The sequence below is a fragment of the Mandrillus leucophaeus genome, unplaced genomic scaffold (genome assembly GCF_000951045.1).
Source record: "Mandrillus leucophaeus isolate KB7577 unplaced genomic scaffold, Mleu.le_1.0 Scaffold162, whole genome shotgun sequence".
Classification (NCBI taxonomy): Eukaryota; Metazoa; Chordata; class Mammalia; order Primates; family Cercopithecidae; genus Mandrillus; species Mandrillus leucophaeus.
In genome coordinates, this window is record NW_012101610.1 from 2,385,972 (window position 1) to 2,402,433 (window position 16,462).

Genomic DNA, 16,462 nt, shown 5'->3' on the forward strand with positions numbered 1-16,462 from the left:
AAAAAAAAAAAAAAAGAAAGAAAATGATAGAAACATTCAGGGATGAAGTCTGATCAGAACCATGCTTTTAGGCCAGGTGTGGTGGCTCACGCCTATAATCCCAACACTCTGGGAGGCCGAGGTGGGAGGATGGCTTGAGTCCAGTAGTTCAAGACCAGCCTGGGCAACATAGGGAGACCCTGACTCTACAAATAATTTAAAAATTCGCTGGGTGTAGTGGCACATACGTGTGGGCCCAGCTAGTTGGGAGGCTAAGACAGGAGGATCACTTGAGCCCAGGAGGTCAAGGCTGCAATGAGCTGCAATCTTGCCACTGCACTCCAGCCTGGGCAACAGAGTGAGACCCTGTCTCAAAAAACAAAAACAAAAACCTGTGTCGTTGGTACTGGAAATGGTACAAGCCGAAGAAGCTTGCACCCCAAATCCAGCAAGCAATCACCACTGTAAAGGCATGAGCTAGGATACCACTAACTCCCCAAAATTAATTTAAATGTAAGAATAAAATACAAAGAAACAAGTTATTCTGCAATCCTTCCTGATTACTCATCTGCAAACTCTCACAGAACCAAGAAGTTTACCCCAAATCACCAGGAAAGAAATGCCAGAAACTGGTCCTAAGTGGTTTGACGTAGGATCTGACTCAAAAAGAGCAGCTTGGAGATCAAGCGTCCTCCTGGAAACTGTGAGTTAAGTGTTATCTGTGGCTATGTTAATTTTTTTTTTTATTTGTTTCTACAATAAAGCTTAGCTCTGAGAGATTAAGATGATTTGAAATATCACACCCCCAAGTATATATAACACTACCATATCCAAAACAAAACCTAGGACCATATACATACTTGGGGTGTTAACTGTGTAAGGCAGTGGTCGCAAACTGGTGGCCCTCAGGCTTAAACACAGGTTTGGCCCACGTGGTATTTTGGACTTTTTTTTTTTTAATTACTTGTTTAAAAATCATCAAGTTTCACTTTTCAAAAAAAAAAACCTGATTTCCAGCTTGTTGCCCCATTTTTTTCTGCATGGCTGAGCAACGGTCCCCTCTTTAAAGGCAAGCGCAGGTTCCCCCCCACCTCCCACCCCGTTTCTACAGGCTGCTGAGTTTGCGACCCCTGGCTGGAAATAGCACTAAAAACGTGTTTCCTAACCCAAACCTCTCTCACACCCTCACGCAATTTTCACTTCATTTCCCCTTCCCTCTCTTGCTTCACTTCCATCTGAAGTCCTCCTTCCCCAGTTCTTTGGATTTCTCTTGCCTCATTCGAATTCTGCCTTCTTTCGGCTTCAGTTTCATTTTGCAAAACACATCTCCGCTCAGCCCACGATCATTCCAGGAAGGCTCCCAAGACTGGTCAGTGGGAGTTACCGAAGGGTGTCTTGCCACAAAATGACTGAGTCATCTTCCCCAAAAACATTTTCCTCCGGCCCTGGCTGGACAACTAATTTTTTTTTTTTCCCCTGCTGTTGTTACTGTGGAACTTTCTTACATGAGAATATTTGCATATATGAATCTCCAGTACCAAGCATACACCAAAAATGTGTACATTTCAGATGAAGGACATAATGGAGCCCTAATAAAATAGAGAATTGAGCTTAATTTAACTGTCTTGGGCAACCATCATGCCTGGCTAATACGCCATATTATTTCTGTTGTACACAGTACATGTTTTGGTTTACTAAACATTGATCAAAATTGATCGAAATCTCTAAGTTTTGGTTACCATGTACAGAGAACAATTGCTCAGCATGGCATTTAAATAAAACAGTAATATTTTAAAAACTCACAAATACAATGCACAATTTATTTTAAAAAAATAAAATTTAAAAACCTTGAGGATGGATGAGGCTTTGGGTAATTAACCTGAAAAAAAAAAAAAAACTAACAAAAGAACTACAAGAACTAACTATGTTACCAGATTTATACTTTAAAATACTATTAAAAGAGGAACTCACTGACACAGCTAGAAATATTTCTAAAATTCAGCTTTTAAAGCTTTTTTTTTTTGAGGCGGAGTCTTGCTTTGTCGCCCAGGCTGGAGTGCAGTGGCATGATCTCGGTTCACTGCAAGCTCTGCCTCCTGGGTTCAAGCGATTCTCCTGCCTCAGCCTCCGAAGTAGCTGGGATTATAGGTGCCCGCCATCACGCCCGGATAGTTTTTGTATTTTTTAGTAGAGACAGGGTTTTGCCATGTTAGCCAGGCTGGTCTTGAACTCCTGACCTCAGGTGATCCGCCCACCTAAGCCTCCCAAAGTGCTGGGATTACAGGGGTGAGCCACCGTGCCCAGCCTTAAAGCTTTATAATCCTTCCAACCCTTGGTCCTACTGTAGCAGACAATGAGTACAGAGGAAGCTGTGGTTGAGTATGGAAATATATATATATATGCATATATATAAAAAATATGTATATATATAAGATCTACTATTGGCATCTATTTTTTAAACTATTTTTAAAAAATACTGTGCAGTTTCTATCTTTGCATAAAGTTAGCAGACTGACTTTTTTGCACAATGCAGTACCTTATGACCTAACATTGATCTCACAAAGCTAGGAACGACCTTTGCGGGGAACTGGCCTCAAGACAACCTCAAAGAGACGCACAATGTTTGCAGCTGCTTCTCTTTCAGCCCAAGGTTGCAAAGGATATAAGAAGCCAATGCAGCTTTGAGGAGAAGGATTCCCCGTAAATTACCTACTCACAATGATTTCCCACAGCGGGCAAGTGGATCCCCTAAAGAAAGAAGGTTTATAGAGTTCCCTCCAAAGAGCTCAGAACTTCAACAATGATTCTATTCACATCGCCATTTCTGTCTTCCAAATTTTAGCTGTAAGAGTCTGAGGAGGTACATGTTTTTATTAAGAAAAAAAAAAAAAAACCCAATGTGTAACACTTAGACTGGCTGCATTTCCAATCAGGCAAACCGATGATGGGCCATGGTGAACTTAAAACTGTAATTGAGGGCTGTTATAAATTTGGTAGAACAAGGGAGAATTCCAGGACAGGCTCCTCCCAGCTGCAAAATACACCCAACCTGGTGATACTGATACCTAAAGAGAAAAAAGAGACAGACTGCTGTCAAGTGCTGTCTCCCTTGCTCTTTTGCTAATTTGTCTCCTCTGCCCACGACCAAGGAGTAACTGACCTTCAACCACAGAGCCTAAGATCCTGAACTATAAGTGAAATGTTTGGCAAGACCTGTGCTGAATCAACAGGTCTCTTGGACCACGTAAGACTGCCTGAACAAAGAGGAACCATCAGTGGTTAGAGATCCAGCACAAACCACATGCTAAACAGCAGGCATTTCCTTTTCGTCAGCTCATTAAGCTCAGAAAGAAATCTCTTTGTGAAGGAGTTTGCTAAAAACCTTAAAACAAAAACCATTTCTGTCTCCAGCCAGCAGCCAGCCTTGGAGAAACACCTTTACAGGCAAAGCCTAAAACACATCTTTCTCCAAAGCCAACATGTTTTATGCCTTCACCAGTGTTGTCTTGAATATGTATTTGGTTGCTGCTTTGGTTCCAGCCATGTCTGGCTGGTAGTAGGTAGTTCCATGAATGGGTGTTGACGGACTGGTACATATCCCAGCTTGTGGCCTGCGGTGATGTTAGGCAAGCATGCTGGCCACTTTTCAAGGCTGTACATTTAATAATAAATATAACTGGCTTCCCTCTCAGATGCAATGCTTGGTGCTAGCAATTACCACAATATGAGTGAATTGATCAATATAAAGTGCTATTTTCTCTGGAAGTTTCTCTAATCAACTCTCGATTGCCTTTCCATCTGTGTGACTTAATTTTTTGACAATCTTGTCAAACACCTGTGATTGCACCATTTTAAAAATACATTAATATTAATGTGAACAGTGGAAATTATGTTCCTCTGAACATTAGCCCCTAAAATAGAACTTCAATTCCAGTTGCAAATAAAGATTCAGATTTTTCTTTTTAAAGACAATCAGGAACCAAGTACCTAGCAAGTAATTGTGTCAAAAACTTTAGTGTTTTTGTTTGTTTGTTTGTTTGTTTTTAATTTGGGCAGAGAGATCTGTGTCTAAAAATCAACAAGAAGAAATTTTCCCTGCAGCTAGTTCTTGCTTCTACTGGACTTCTGTAAAAGTCACATCCTTCTACAGAATCCGTCCACAGAGAACATTTGAACCAATTCTTGGGGCTGCTGTTGCATGTTTTCCCTAGTTTGCCCAGGACACTCTAGTGGGTGTGAAGATGTCATATTATATTGGACTGTGAAGCGAGGAGGTGATATTTAAGCCACTAAAGCTTGTGGCAGCCACCAAATTTTTCTCTGCCTTCTGCAATCTTGCATTTAACTGGCTTCGCCGCCATTCCCACCCCCACCCAGTGGGAAAGGCTTTAGGAGCATTTAGTCAGGTGGGGGTGCTGTCAGGGTTTACGGTTCACCTTCAAGGAAGCCCTGGGTGCGCTGACTCCGGGGCGGGGGGCACCTGGCAAGGTAGCGGGGACCCCCGTAGGCCCGGAGAAGCTGGGGCAGCCTTTGCCACGTGGACAGCAAACGCGCCGCTGCAAGTTCCCGGGCCTGCCCGTCGAAAGCGGCCAGGAGGTCAACTGGGGCGGCTTCCCGCAGTGCCTTGGGCAGGGGACCCACCTCAGCAGCCGCCCCACCAGGGCCCAGGACGCAGTGGAAGAGCGTATGGCGTCGCAGCAGGCAGTCCCTAAGGAACTGCACCAACTCCTCCAAACACTTTCCCAGGTGCTCCTCATCCCAGCCTTGCCCAGGGGCCCCCTTGCGCAGCAGCACTGCCAGCAGCACTGTCTTGAGCACATATGAGGACAGGATGCGTCCCCACTGGGTGGCAGCCGCTGAGTCCAGCCCACGGGCGCCCAGATCTCGCAGAGCCTTAAGCAACTGCAGGCACTTGAGGTAGCAGGCACCTGGAGCTGCCCGTTCCTGCAGCCAACTCAGCAGCTTCTGCTCCTGGCGTGCTGTGTTCACACCCCACAGTGCCTCCGCGCGCAGGCCCTCAGGGAGCTCCAACAGGGGCGCGCTGGGCAGGGGTGGCGGTGGTGGCGCCACAAGGAAGACCCCATCTCCCAGATGGACTGCGGGGATGAGACGCACAGCCATGGAAAGGCGACAGCAGCCGTAGTCAGTGCGGCAGGGCAGGATGTGTAAGGTGGGGGGCTGTTCCAGGCCACCTGGGGTCAAGGTGACCCGACAGCGCCCCTCCAGGCTGTAACGCACAGTGGCCAAGGAGCGCTGCAGATGCGACTGGAACCAGCGCAGCACCAAAGTAGCGGAGAGGTGACGCCGCCCGCGCACATCCACGCAGAAGGCATCAGCAAAGGGTTTGCAGTCTCGAAGCCAGTGGCCTCCCGAGGCCCCCAATGGTGAGGGTGGTGCCTTGAGGGCGCACACGAAGCAGCCGCGGAAGGCTGGGGCCAGCACTGGCTCCTCGCCCAGGCTCCGTGGCTCCAGCGCCACAAGCGGCGGCAGGCGCAGTGGCACCAGCACGTCGAAGCTGTCGGGCCGGCGGATTTTATGCTGCTCGTAGGCGCTGCCCACCTGGATGAAGTCTCCGCGGAAGGCCAAGGCCAGCGCTCCCCCGGGAATGAGACCGGGGGACCCCCGGGCGCGGCCAGCCCGCACCAGCTCGCCCACGATCCGGCTCACGTGCGCCTTGCTGTGGCCCAACACGTGCGGAGACAGACGCACCTCGTGCTCGTAGTAACTCTCCAGCAGGATGCTGAGGCCCGGCTCTCGGAAGTGTCTCGAGGAGAAGGCGGCGTGACCCCCCAGACGGGGAGACCCGGGCAGGAAGCGCTGCCGGACAGCGTGGCGACAGCGCAGGAGGACGTAGCTGAGGAGGAGCAGGACGGCCACCTTGAGCAGCGGGAAGCCGCCGTCCCCGCCGTCGGGGGGCTCAGCCCGGGCGCCCCCGCTTCCCCGCAGGACATGGTAGAGGCACACCAGGGCGGTGCACAGGCCGGTCACCAGGGGCCAGAAGACGCGTAGATTGAGGGTGTAGTGCACCGACATGCCGGGCGCCCGGGGCGGCGGTGGCCGAGCAGCCCAAGGGGCGAGCCCCGGCGGCGACCCCAGCCCAGCATGCGCACAGCGTCCGGGCAGCCCCGCTGTCCCCGTCTCCTTCTCCGCGGCGGCTTCCCGATCGCAGGCCCGAGGGAAGCCGCCCTCCAGCTCGGCCTCCTCTCCCAGCTCAAGTGTTCCTTCCAGCTGCGGCCCGCCCTGCGCTCTCGGGCCCGGGGCCGCGCCCTGCCCCGGCTGCGCGCTGAGTCCGGCTCAGCGGCCCTCCCCGCCCGGTGCCCCCGCGCGCCGCCGTCGGCCAGCTTCTGGCCCGGCCTGGCTCGCCTCCTACCCTGGGCGGCCCTCCTGGCTCTCCCGCCGCTCCTCTCCGCGCCTGACCCTGTTACTCGGACCCCGGGAGTTTCCTCTTCCGAGGGGGAGGCGAAGCCGCGCCAGCTAGCCGGGAGGAAATGCCGGAGTCTGGAGCCTAGCGTGGAGCTGGCGAGCCGGGTCGGCCCCCTCCCGGGCCTCCGCCTTAAAGCGACGCGGGGCGCGGGAGGGACTTCAGGACGCGCTTGAAACTGGCCTCCCGCGGCCCACCCCCATCCTCCCTCCCCGAAGGCAGAACTGGGAAGGCCCTGATTCCGGGGCGGTGGCTTCGTCCGTGGAGCCTCTGGAGTTGCACTCCCTTGAAGTTATACTGGGACGTTGAAAAGGAGAAGAGGGCGCACAGCCAAACTGTCCAATCCTCCCCGCCCCCACTGCACAAGTCGTGGTGGCGTGGCAGGCCCTGGCACAGGAGTGGCCCTTGCCGTCTGCGTCTGTCCTCTGTTCAAACCAGTATTCACCTAGCACCTACCATGTGCCAGGACAGAGCCACGGTGCTGGGGAAATCGCAGTTGACAAGATGGACAAGGTTTCTGTCCTTCGTGAAGCTTACAGCCTTTTAAAAATGCGAATCAGAAAAGGGAAGTGGCCGGGCGCAGTGTCTCACTCCTGTAATCCCAGCACTTTGAGAGGCCGAAGTGGGTGGATCATTTAAGGTCAGGAGTTCAAGACTAGCCTGGCCGACATGGTGAGACCACCCCCCTCCCATCTCTACTAAAAATACAAAAATTAGCCAGGCGTAGTGGCGCGCTCCTGTAATCCCAGCTGCTCGGGAGGCTGAGCCAGGAGAATCGCTTGAATCCAGGAGGCGGAGGCTGCAGTGAGCCACTGTACTCCAGCGTGGGTGTACTGGTGCCACCGTACTCCAGCGTTGGTGACAGAGTGAGACTCCGTCTCAAAAAAAAAAAAGAAAAAAAAAAAAAAGTTGGGGAAAGGATTCCACAGCAAGAAAACGCTCTAAAATAAACAAAAGTGCTGGAGGGAGTGAGAAAGTGGTGGCTGCCCCGCGGAAGTCAGAGGATGACAGGGGTGACATTTGGCCCCAGACTTCAGCGGAACATGCTGGTTCACTCCTGTAATCCCAGCACTTTGGGAAGCCGAGGCAGCAAGAAGATCGCTTGAGTGAGGCCAGGAATTCGAGGCTGCAGTGAGTTATGATCATATCACACGCTCCAGCCTGAGTGACAGAGCAAGACTCTTGTCTCTGTACGAATAAAATAAATAAAATGAAATTAAATTAAAATAAAATTATTTTCCCAGTGGAGGACAGGGGCACAAACAGGTTCAGCTCAGGCAGGTTCAGCTGCACCCCCCTTTCCCGCCCTCCGCCACAAGGTTACACAGCCTTTGCAGAGCTGGGCAGAAACCAAGGCACAGAACTCCCAGGAGGGGGCCCAGGGAAGGTCCCTTCCTCATCTGCTGGGAATTTTGGGGGTCCTTTGTTAGAGCCTACATTGGAGCCTCAGTCCTAGGAAGCTTGTTTTGTTTCCTAACAGGGAGCACTTCCTGAAATAATCTGCTCTATTTAAATAATTGTATTTCTTTATTCACACTCATTACACCTTCTTTGCTTTATTCACACTCATTACACCTTCTTTGCTCGCACTGACCTTTAAAGAGAGCAAGGGTGAATACATTAAAACATGTTAGAGGGCTAAGCAGGTCTGCCTTCAGATCCCGTCTACTACTGTTAGCTATGAGATCATCTACTAGTCAAGACTCTTCAGGTTGCAAGTGACAGAAACACAGCTCCAACTGGCTTAAGCACACACACACACACACAGACACACACACACACACACACACACATTATTGTATCATGTCAACTGAGATCCATGAAAGGATTTCAGGTACAGCTGGATCTAGGTGCTTCAATGATGCAGACCTGTTCTCCCTTCACTTCTTAGCTCTGCTTTTTAAGTGGACTGTACTCTCCGCAGGTCCTCTCCATATGCCCTTGGCTGCTCTAGTCTCACATTGTCTTCAGTGCAGAGGAAAAGAGCCTTTCTTGTTTTTGTTTTTGTTTTGTTTTGTTTTTTTAAAGACAGAGTCTCGCTCTGTTGCCCAGGCTGGAGTGCAGTGGGACAATCTCAGCTTACTGCAACCTCCACCTCCTGGGTTCAAGTGATTCTCATGCCTCAGCCTCCCAAGTAACTGGGATTACAGGCACACGCCACCATTCCTGGCTAATTTTTGTATTTTTAGTAGAGATGGGGTTTCACCATGTTGTCCAGGCTGGTCTTGAACTCCCGACCCCAGATGATCTGCCCACCTCAGCCTCCGAAAGTGCTGGGATTACAGGCGTGAGACACCACGCCTGGCCAGAGAGGCTTGCTTTTTTAAAAGTTGTGGTAAATGCTATGACTTGGGATCGTTTCGGGTCGTATTCTGAAGTCACCAAGCAAGGGAATGCATGGACTAGCATTGCCTGGGTAGTGCCCCACCAACCCCAATCCAAATCTATGTTGAAACCTTAACGGCCAGTGTGACTGTATTTGGAGATAGGGCTTTTCGGCAGTAATTCCAGTTAAATGAGGTCAGAAAGATAGGGTCCTGATCTGATATGATTGGTGACCTTATAAGACGGAGAGAGAGACGGCTCTCTCACCACATGGTTGCCCCAAAGAAAGACCATCTGCAAACCTGGAGAAAAGCCCTCACCAGAAGCTGAACCCCACCAGACCTTGATTTTGGACTTTCTAACCTCCAGAACTATGAGAAAATAAATTTCGGTTGTTGGAGTCACCCAATCTATGGTATTTGCAGAGGCAGCCTGAGCTGACTAATACAGTTGGGTACCCAACCCTGGAACCAAGGGGTGGAGTCAGCCCTGTTCAAACTGTGGGAATTGTGGGAAGGGGTGTCTCTCCCCGCAAGGCAAGTCATGGTGCTGTGGCTGGAAAAAGATGGATGAGACGTTTTGCTATGCAGAGATGACAGCTGGCCACCTCGTTCGGATAACTCTGTTAACCTATCTTTGCTTCTATCTCCGCATCTATAAAATGGGGTGCTACCAACAGAGTGGTTTATTTTTGCCCTGGCACATATAGTAGTATGCTATCTCCAACTATACAAATAATGACAATGCTCTAGGTCAGAGTTAGCAAACACTTTTTTTTTTTTTTTTTTAAAGAAACAGGTCTTGATCTGTTGCCTAGCCTGGAGCACAGTAGCACAATCATAGCTCACTGCAGCCTTGAGTTTCTCGGCTCAAGGGATCCTCCTGCCTCAGCCTCCCAAGTAGCTGGAATTACAGGCATGCACCACCATACCTAGCTAATTTTTAATTTTTTTTGTAGACATGGGGGTCTCACTATGTTGCCCAGGCTGGTCTTGAACTTCTGGCCTCAAGCAGTCCTCCTGCCTTGGCTTCCCAAAGTGCTGGGATTATAGACATGAGCCACCATGCCCAGCCTGGCACACACTCTTTGTAAAGGGCCACAGAGTAAATATTTTAGGCTTGGATATTATAAAGTCTGTACTACAACTGCTCAGGTCCACTGCTGTGGCCCCCAAATAGCTGAGTTTGGAACCGTTGCTTGGCAAAGTTCAACTTGCATTAGGTTGGTGCAAAAATAATTGCGGTTCTTGCCATTACTTTTATTACTAATAGCTGCATCCCTCTACCTCTGTCTTTTATTTTTATTTTTATTTATTTATTTATTTATTTTTTTGAGACAATTTTGCTCTTATTGCCCAGGCTAGAGTGCAATGGCTTGATCTCGGCTAATCGCAACCTCTGCCTCCCGGGTTCAAGCGATTCTCCTGCCTCAGCCTCCCGAGGAGCTGGGATTACAGGCATGATCCACCACGCCCAGCTCATTTTGTATTTTTAGTAGAGACGGGGTTTCTCCAGGTTGGTCAGGCTGGTCTCGAACTCGTGACCTCAGGTGATCCACCCACCTCGACCTCCCAAAGTGCTGGGATTACAGGAGTAATCCCACTGGACCCGGCTGCCTCTGTCTTTATTTGGCCTTCTTCCCTGTGCCTATTTCTAGGTCTTTGTATCCAAATCTTCCCCTCCTTTCTCACACTATTTATTGAATGTAGGGCCCACCCTAATCCATCTTAACTTGATGACCTCTACAAAGACCCAAATAAGGTCACCTGCACATGGCCAGGAGTTAGGATTTGAACTTACCTTTTAGGGAGACATAATCAACTCACTACAGCAGCTAGAGATGATCTGTCAATGAGTGGATAGGGCTGTGCCCATCAAATTTATTTATGGATGCTGAAATTTGAATTTTGTAAGATTTTCATGTGTCATGAAATACACTTCTTTTGATTTTTTTCAGCCATTTAAAAATATGAAAACCTACTGGGCACAGCAGTTCATGCCTATAATCCCAGCACTTTGGGAGGCCAAGGCAGGAGGATTGCTTGAGCCCAGGAGTTCAAGACCAGCCTGGGCAACACAGTGAGACCCTGTCTCTAAACAAAACGAAACAAAACAAAAAAACTAGCTGGGTGTGGTGGTGCACACCTGTAGTCCCAGCTTCTCAGGAGGCTAAGACAAGAGGATCATTTGAGTCTAGGATGTCGAGGCTGCTGTGAGCTGTGAACTATGATCATACCACTGCATTCCAGCCTGGATGACAGAACGAGATCCTAACTCTAAAAAAAATCTGAAAACTAATCTCGGCTTAGGGGTCATACAAACACGCTCAATGTACCTTGAGTAATTAGCTTCCTAGGGCTGCTGTCACAAAATACCACAAACCAGGTGGTTTAAACAACAGAAATGTATTATCTCAGAGTTCTCAAAAGCAGGAATCTGAAATCAAGGTATCTGCAGGACTGTGCTCCCTTTGGAGGCTTCAGAGGAGAATCCCTCATTGCCTCTTGCAGCTTCCGGCGCCTCCAGGCGCCCCTTGGCTTGTGGCTGCCTCACTCCCATCTCTGCCTTCATCTTGCATGGCCTTCTCCTCTGGGTCTGAGCCTTCTCCTTTTCTGTTTCTTTTCTTTTCTTTTTTTGAGACAGGTTCTCATCCTGTCACCCAGGCTGGGCTGGAGTACAGTGGGTGATCACGGCTCTCTGCATCCTTGATCTCACCTCCTGGGCTCAAATGATCCTCCTGCCTTAGCCTCCTTGAATAGCTGTGACTACGGTGTGCACCACCACGCCCAGGTAATTTTTTATTTTTTGTAGAGATGAGGTCTCACTCACTGTGTTGCCCAGGCCACTTTCGAACTCCTGGCCTCAAGCAATCCTCCTGTCTTGGCCTCCCAAAGAGCTAGGATTACAAGCGTGAGCCACTGTGCCTGGCCTTCTGTTTCTTAAAAGGACACCTTTTATTGGATTTAGAATGCACTGGAGTAATCCCATTGATCTCAACTGGAGATCTGTAATTTAAAGATCCTTAAAGATTCTTAAATTGAATTATGTCTACAAAGACCCTTTTTTTCAAAGAAGGTCACATTCACAGGTTCTAGGGGTTAGGATGAGAACGTATCTTTGGGAGGACCATAATTCGCCCCCACTACACCGAGTAAATGACGTATTACTGTTGCTATTTTTGCTGCCTGTAATCTGTTTCCATAGCCCATTTCCTCTAAAGGACTCAAGGTACAGGCCTCAGAACTTTACACTTGGCAAATCTACTATATGTGTCAGAGCAAATACAGATTTACTCATTCATTAATTTACTACTCATATTTGTGGGTTCTTACCACGTGTTAGGCCAAGGGGAATGTGAAGGAAAACACAGGGCTTTGAGCTGACAGACGAAAATGGTACATACACACAGTGTATGGGTGGATTAAGAAAACTGTCACTGTTGGCCGGGCACAGTGGCTCATCCCTGTAATCCTAGCACTTTGGGAACCCGAGGCGGCCAGATTGCCTGAGCTCAGGAATTTGTGAGCAGCCTGGGCAACATGGCGAAACCCTGTCTTTACTAAAAATACAAAAACTTAGCCGGGCATGGTGACACACGCCTGTAATCCCAGCTACTCAGGAGGCTGAGGCACGAGAATTGCTTGAACCTGGGAGGTGGAGGTTGCAGTGAGCCAAAATCATGCCACTGCACTCCAACCTGGGCAACACAGTGTGACACACACCTGTAGTCCCAGCTACCCACGAGGCTGAGGTGGGAGGTTCACCTGAGCCCAGGAGGTTGAGGCTGCAGTGAGCCATGATTGCGTCACTGCATTCCAGCCTGGTCAACAGAGCGAGACCTGGTCTCAAAACAAACCAAAAAAAAAAAAAGAAAGAAAAGAACCAAAAACCAAAACTCCTTTAGCATTTAATGTTTGACAAAGGTTACTCCTATGGCTTTTGTTTTCAATAGCTTAGCAAGTATATATACAGACACTCCTCTCAGAGTGTCTGATATCTTGGAGGTGTGTCTCACAGAGAATGAATGTGAACAGTGATGAGAGGAAAAGAGAGAGAAGGGATTCATTTCCCACAGCGGGAGCAGGGGGAGCTCATGGAGAGGTAACATGTAACCAGGTTTTGAAGGACAGGATATGATAGTCCATTTGATGCCTGTATCACATGCCTCCTAGATGTGGCACTTCCTCAGCAGTATCTCTTGGAATGCGCAGAACAAACCCAATGAGGCTGGTGCTGTTATTATTGCCATTCACATATGAGAAAAGTGAGGACCAGCCTGGCCAACATAGTGAAACCCTGTCTCTACTAAAAATACAAAAAATTAGCTGGGCATGGTGGCGGGCGCCTGTAATCCTAGCTATGCAGGAGGCTGAGGTAGGAGAATCACTTGAACCCGGGAGGCAGAGACTGCAGTGAGCCGAGATCGCTCACACCAGCCCAAGTGACAGTGCAAGACTCCGTCTCAAAAAAGAGAAAAAAGAAAAGAAGAAAAGTGAGGCCGAGAGAGATTAAGTAACGTATTAAAAAACACTCCAGGGGCCGGGCGCAATGGCTCATGCCTGTAATCCCAGCACTTTTGGAGGCCAAGGTGGGTGGATCACTTGGGGTCACAAGTTTGAGAACAGCCTGGCCAACATGGTAAAACCCCGTCTCTACTAAAGATACAAAAATTAGCTGGGCGTGGTGGCACATGCCTGTAATCCCAGCTACTCAGGAGGCTGAGGCATGAGAATTGCTTGAACCCGGGAGGTGGAGGTTGCAGTGAGCCAAGATCATGCCACTGCACTCTAGCCTGGATGACAGAGCAAGATTCCATCTCAAAAATAAATAAATAAATTAATTAATTATTAATTAAAAATAAAAATCACACTCCAGCCTGGGCAACATAGTGAGACCCTGTCTTTAAAAAAAAAAAAAAAATTAGCTGGGTGTGGTGGTGTGTGCCTATGGTCCCAGCTACCTAGGAAGCTGAGGCAGGAGGATCACTTGGGCCTGGGAGGTTGAGGCTGCAGTGAGCCTGATGATTGCATCACTGCACTTCAGCCTGGATGAAAGGGAGAGACCTGTCTCAAAAAAGTCACACAGCTGGCAAGTCTGACTCCAGAGCTGGACTCTTCCTCCCTATACTTCACTCTTTTACATTGTAAAGGGTTTTATAGGACAGAAAGGAAAAGAGCAGTGTAGTTTATGTTCATGTCTATTTCTCTAATCAGTTGATGAGGCTCTTGAAGTCAGGGGCTTTGCCATATTCATTTTGGTATCCCGAGTAGCCTTTGCCATGCCTGGTACTTTATAGAGATTTATTGAATGAATGAATGAATGAAGGAAGGAAGGAAGGAAGGAATAGGATTTTGATCAACAGAAATTCAAGGAGACCATTCCAGGTAATATAAACAAAATGTGCATATGCTTGTGGTCAAGGAGCATGTGACTGCTTGGGGGAACAGGACATCAGTCCTGTTGTCACGGAAGTGTAGAATTTTTGAATGGACACTGTGGCTCCATTTACTAGCCATTCGTTTCAGCTTTCCTCTAGGGAGCTTCTGCAGCAGGAGCTGGGAAGCAAAACACATTCCCACATTTCCTGGCACGAAGACAGGAGCCACCCGAGACACCCGCTTTGCTAGTGTGGCTGGCAGCAGAGGTGGGGTGATTCTGCAACTCCGCAGCTGGAGCAGGGGCCCTGGTTCTGCAGGCAGTTTCCTGGTGGGGACAGAGGCGGCAGCTTCCCTGGTGGGCCAGTTTCTGCTCTGTGGCTTAAGAGTTATTTCTGGAAGTTCCACTCAGATTCCTTCACTGCTGCCTTCCCAGTGATTCTCAAACTATCTGTGATAAATGACCTGTTGCTGGTTTGTTATTTAAAATTTCCTGTTGGTTCTACTAAACAAGACTATTACATAGCTCATGTCATGTGCAATTCACAGGCAACTTAGACTTTTGACGATTATTTTATTTAAAAATCTCCTTTTGGCCATGTGAGGTGGCTGCTGCCTATAATCTCAGCACTTTGGGAGGCCAAGGTGGGAGCATTGCTTGAGACCAGGAGTTCGAGACCAGTCTGAGCAAAAGAGAAAGATCCCATCTCTACACACACACAAAAAAATTTTAATCACCTTGCATATTCAATATCTGACCGGGCCTATCTTTATTTAGAGATTATCCACACTGACCTGTGCCTAGAGAGATAAGCCTGTCAGTCACACCCTTGTAAATGTCACAGCAATGTCAAGTTGATGCAGATGTTTCTAAACACTCTCAAGGGACTGGACCAGGGCCACCAGGAACAAGGGAGTCCAATGCACAACTTTGCCAACAATGCCACCCAGTACTGAATGGCAACCAAGTAACCCAAGCCTATCTTCTCTCTTGGGGAGTCTGAATGAAGGGGACACAGAAGCCCTGAGGAAGGAGAATTCAGAATTAAGCAGAAGCCTTAAATCAGCGGAAGCCATAGAGTAGGCAAAGGCCAGGGGGCAGTGGAAACCACAGCAGGTCAGGGGAGAGTAGGAAGAAGCAAGGCGACCAAACAGCTGAGTCCAAGAATGGTGGGCTCTCGGAGTTGATCTGGGAGCACAAAAGCTGCCGTGCGGCCTGAATGACCTTACAGCTCTTTTTCTGACTTGAGTAAGTAGTGCTGTCTGGGTTCCCTGTGATCCTTCTAACAATCCCTGCCGGAGTCTGAGATCGTCCAAATGTGTCTCTTCCTTGCCACCCAGATTTGCTGGGTGGTGGCAGCGTGGGGTGGGGAGGCTCTTTAGCCCAGATCCTCAGAAAACAGAACCTAAGGGTATGGCTTGCCTATGAGTGTTTTATGGGGAGTGATTCAAGGCGAAGGAAGCTTTGCAGCAAACACAGCTGGTTCCTCCATCCCCTTCAAAGAGGCTGCACAGAGCCTCTTAATCTCTAAACATTTGGGGAGAAAAAAGGGCAAACAATTGAGCTGATGATTCTTCCCATGTCCTGTCTCTTGTTGGTCAAAGGATACCCACAGGATATTTACTGTCCCCACTCCGGGCCATGTGGACATGATGAAGAAGCCAGTGTCCCTGAAAGCCCCTGCCTATACATGTGGGTGGTCTTTCCTTATCATCAGCACCACACAAAAAGGTCCTGTGGCAGGAGTGGCAGCAGCCAGTTCTTTCCAGCTGTGAAAATAGAGTGATCCCTTGCTAGGGCTGCTCTTGTTAAGAAACAAGGCAGGCCAGGTACGATGGTTCACACCTGGAATCCCAACACTTTGGGAGGCCAAGGCGGGAGGATCACTTGAGTCCAGGAATTTGAGGCTAGCCTGGGCAATATAGTGAGACCCTGTCTCTACAAAAAATTATTTTTAAAAACTTAGCCAGGCGAGGTGGTGTACACTTGTAGTCCCAGCTACTCAGGTGGCTGAGGTGGGAGGATTGCTTGAGCCCTGGAAGGCTGCGACTTCAGTGAGCCCTGATTATACCACTGCACACCAGCCTAGGCAACAGAACAAGACCTTGCCTCAAAGTACGTGCATGCACGTGCACACACACATACTCACACACGAAACAAGGCAAGTGGCTGAGGCCCAGGAGTGCAGATGGGGCCAAATGGATCTGGGGTGGCCCATAAGCTGGGTCTGGTACAAAAGGCTTCCTGGAAGACATGCCTGCTAAGCTGATTTTGGAGGATGAATTGATCATTGTCAGATAAAGAGATGGAGAAGGGCATCCTGGGCAGAAGTCATTTCATGCATGGAATCCTGGAGAAATG

General features: G+C 48.9%; 1 protein-coding gene and 1 long non-coding RNA gene across 2 annotated transcripts in view; both read right to left on the reverse strand.

Moving 5' to 3' along the window:
- The window catches only part of LOC105536662, a 20,915-nt gene extending 7,512 nt beyond the window's left edge, over nucleotides 1-13,403 (reverse strand). Inside the window, exon 1 of the long non-coding RNA XR_001005620.1 lies at nucleotides 13,352-13,403. This is a non-coding gene — a long non-coding RNA (uncharacterized LOC105536662). The remainder of the gene's footprint in view (nucleotides 1-13,351) is intronic.
- Nucleotides 730-6,518, reverse strand: ITPRIPL2 (inositol 1,4,5-trisphosphate receptor interacting protein-like 2). The gene has a single exon (XM_011976085.1). The coding sequence runs from the start codon at nucleotides 6,010-6,012 to the stop codon at nucleotides 4,405-4,407; it is 1,608 nt and encodes a 535-aa protein (XP_011831475.1). The 5' UTR covers nucleotides 6,013-6,518; the 3' UTR covers nucleotides 730-4,404.
- Nucleotides 13,404-16,462: the final 3,059 nt, after the last annotated feature.

Bases quoted from the DNA above. Each gene is read 5' to 3' on its own strand.
- ITPRIPL2 (XM_011976085.1), bottom strand. From the start codon at position 6,012: ATGTCGGTGCACTACACCCTCAATCTACGCGTCTTCTGGCCCCTGGTG.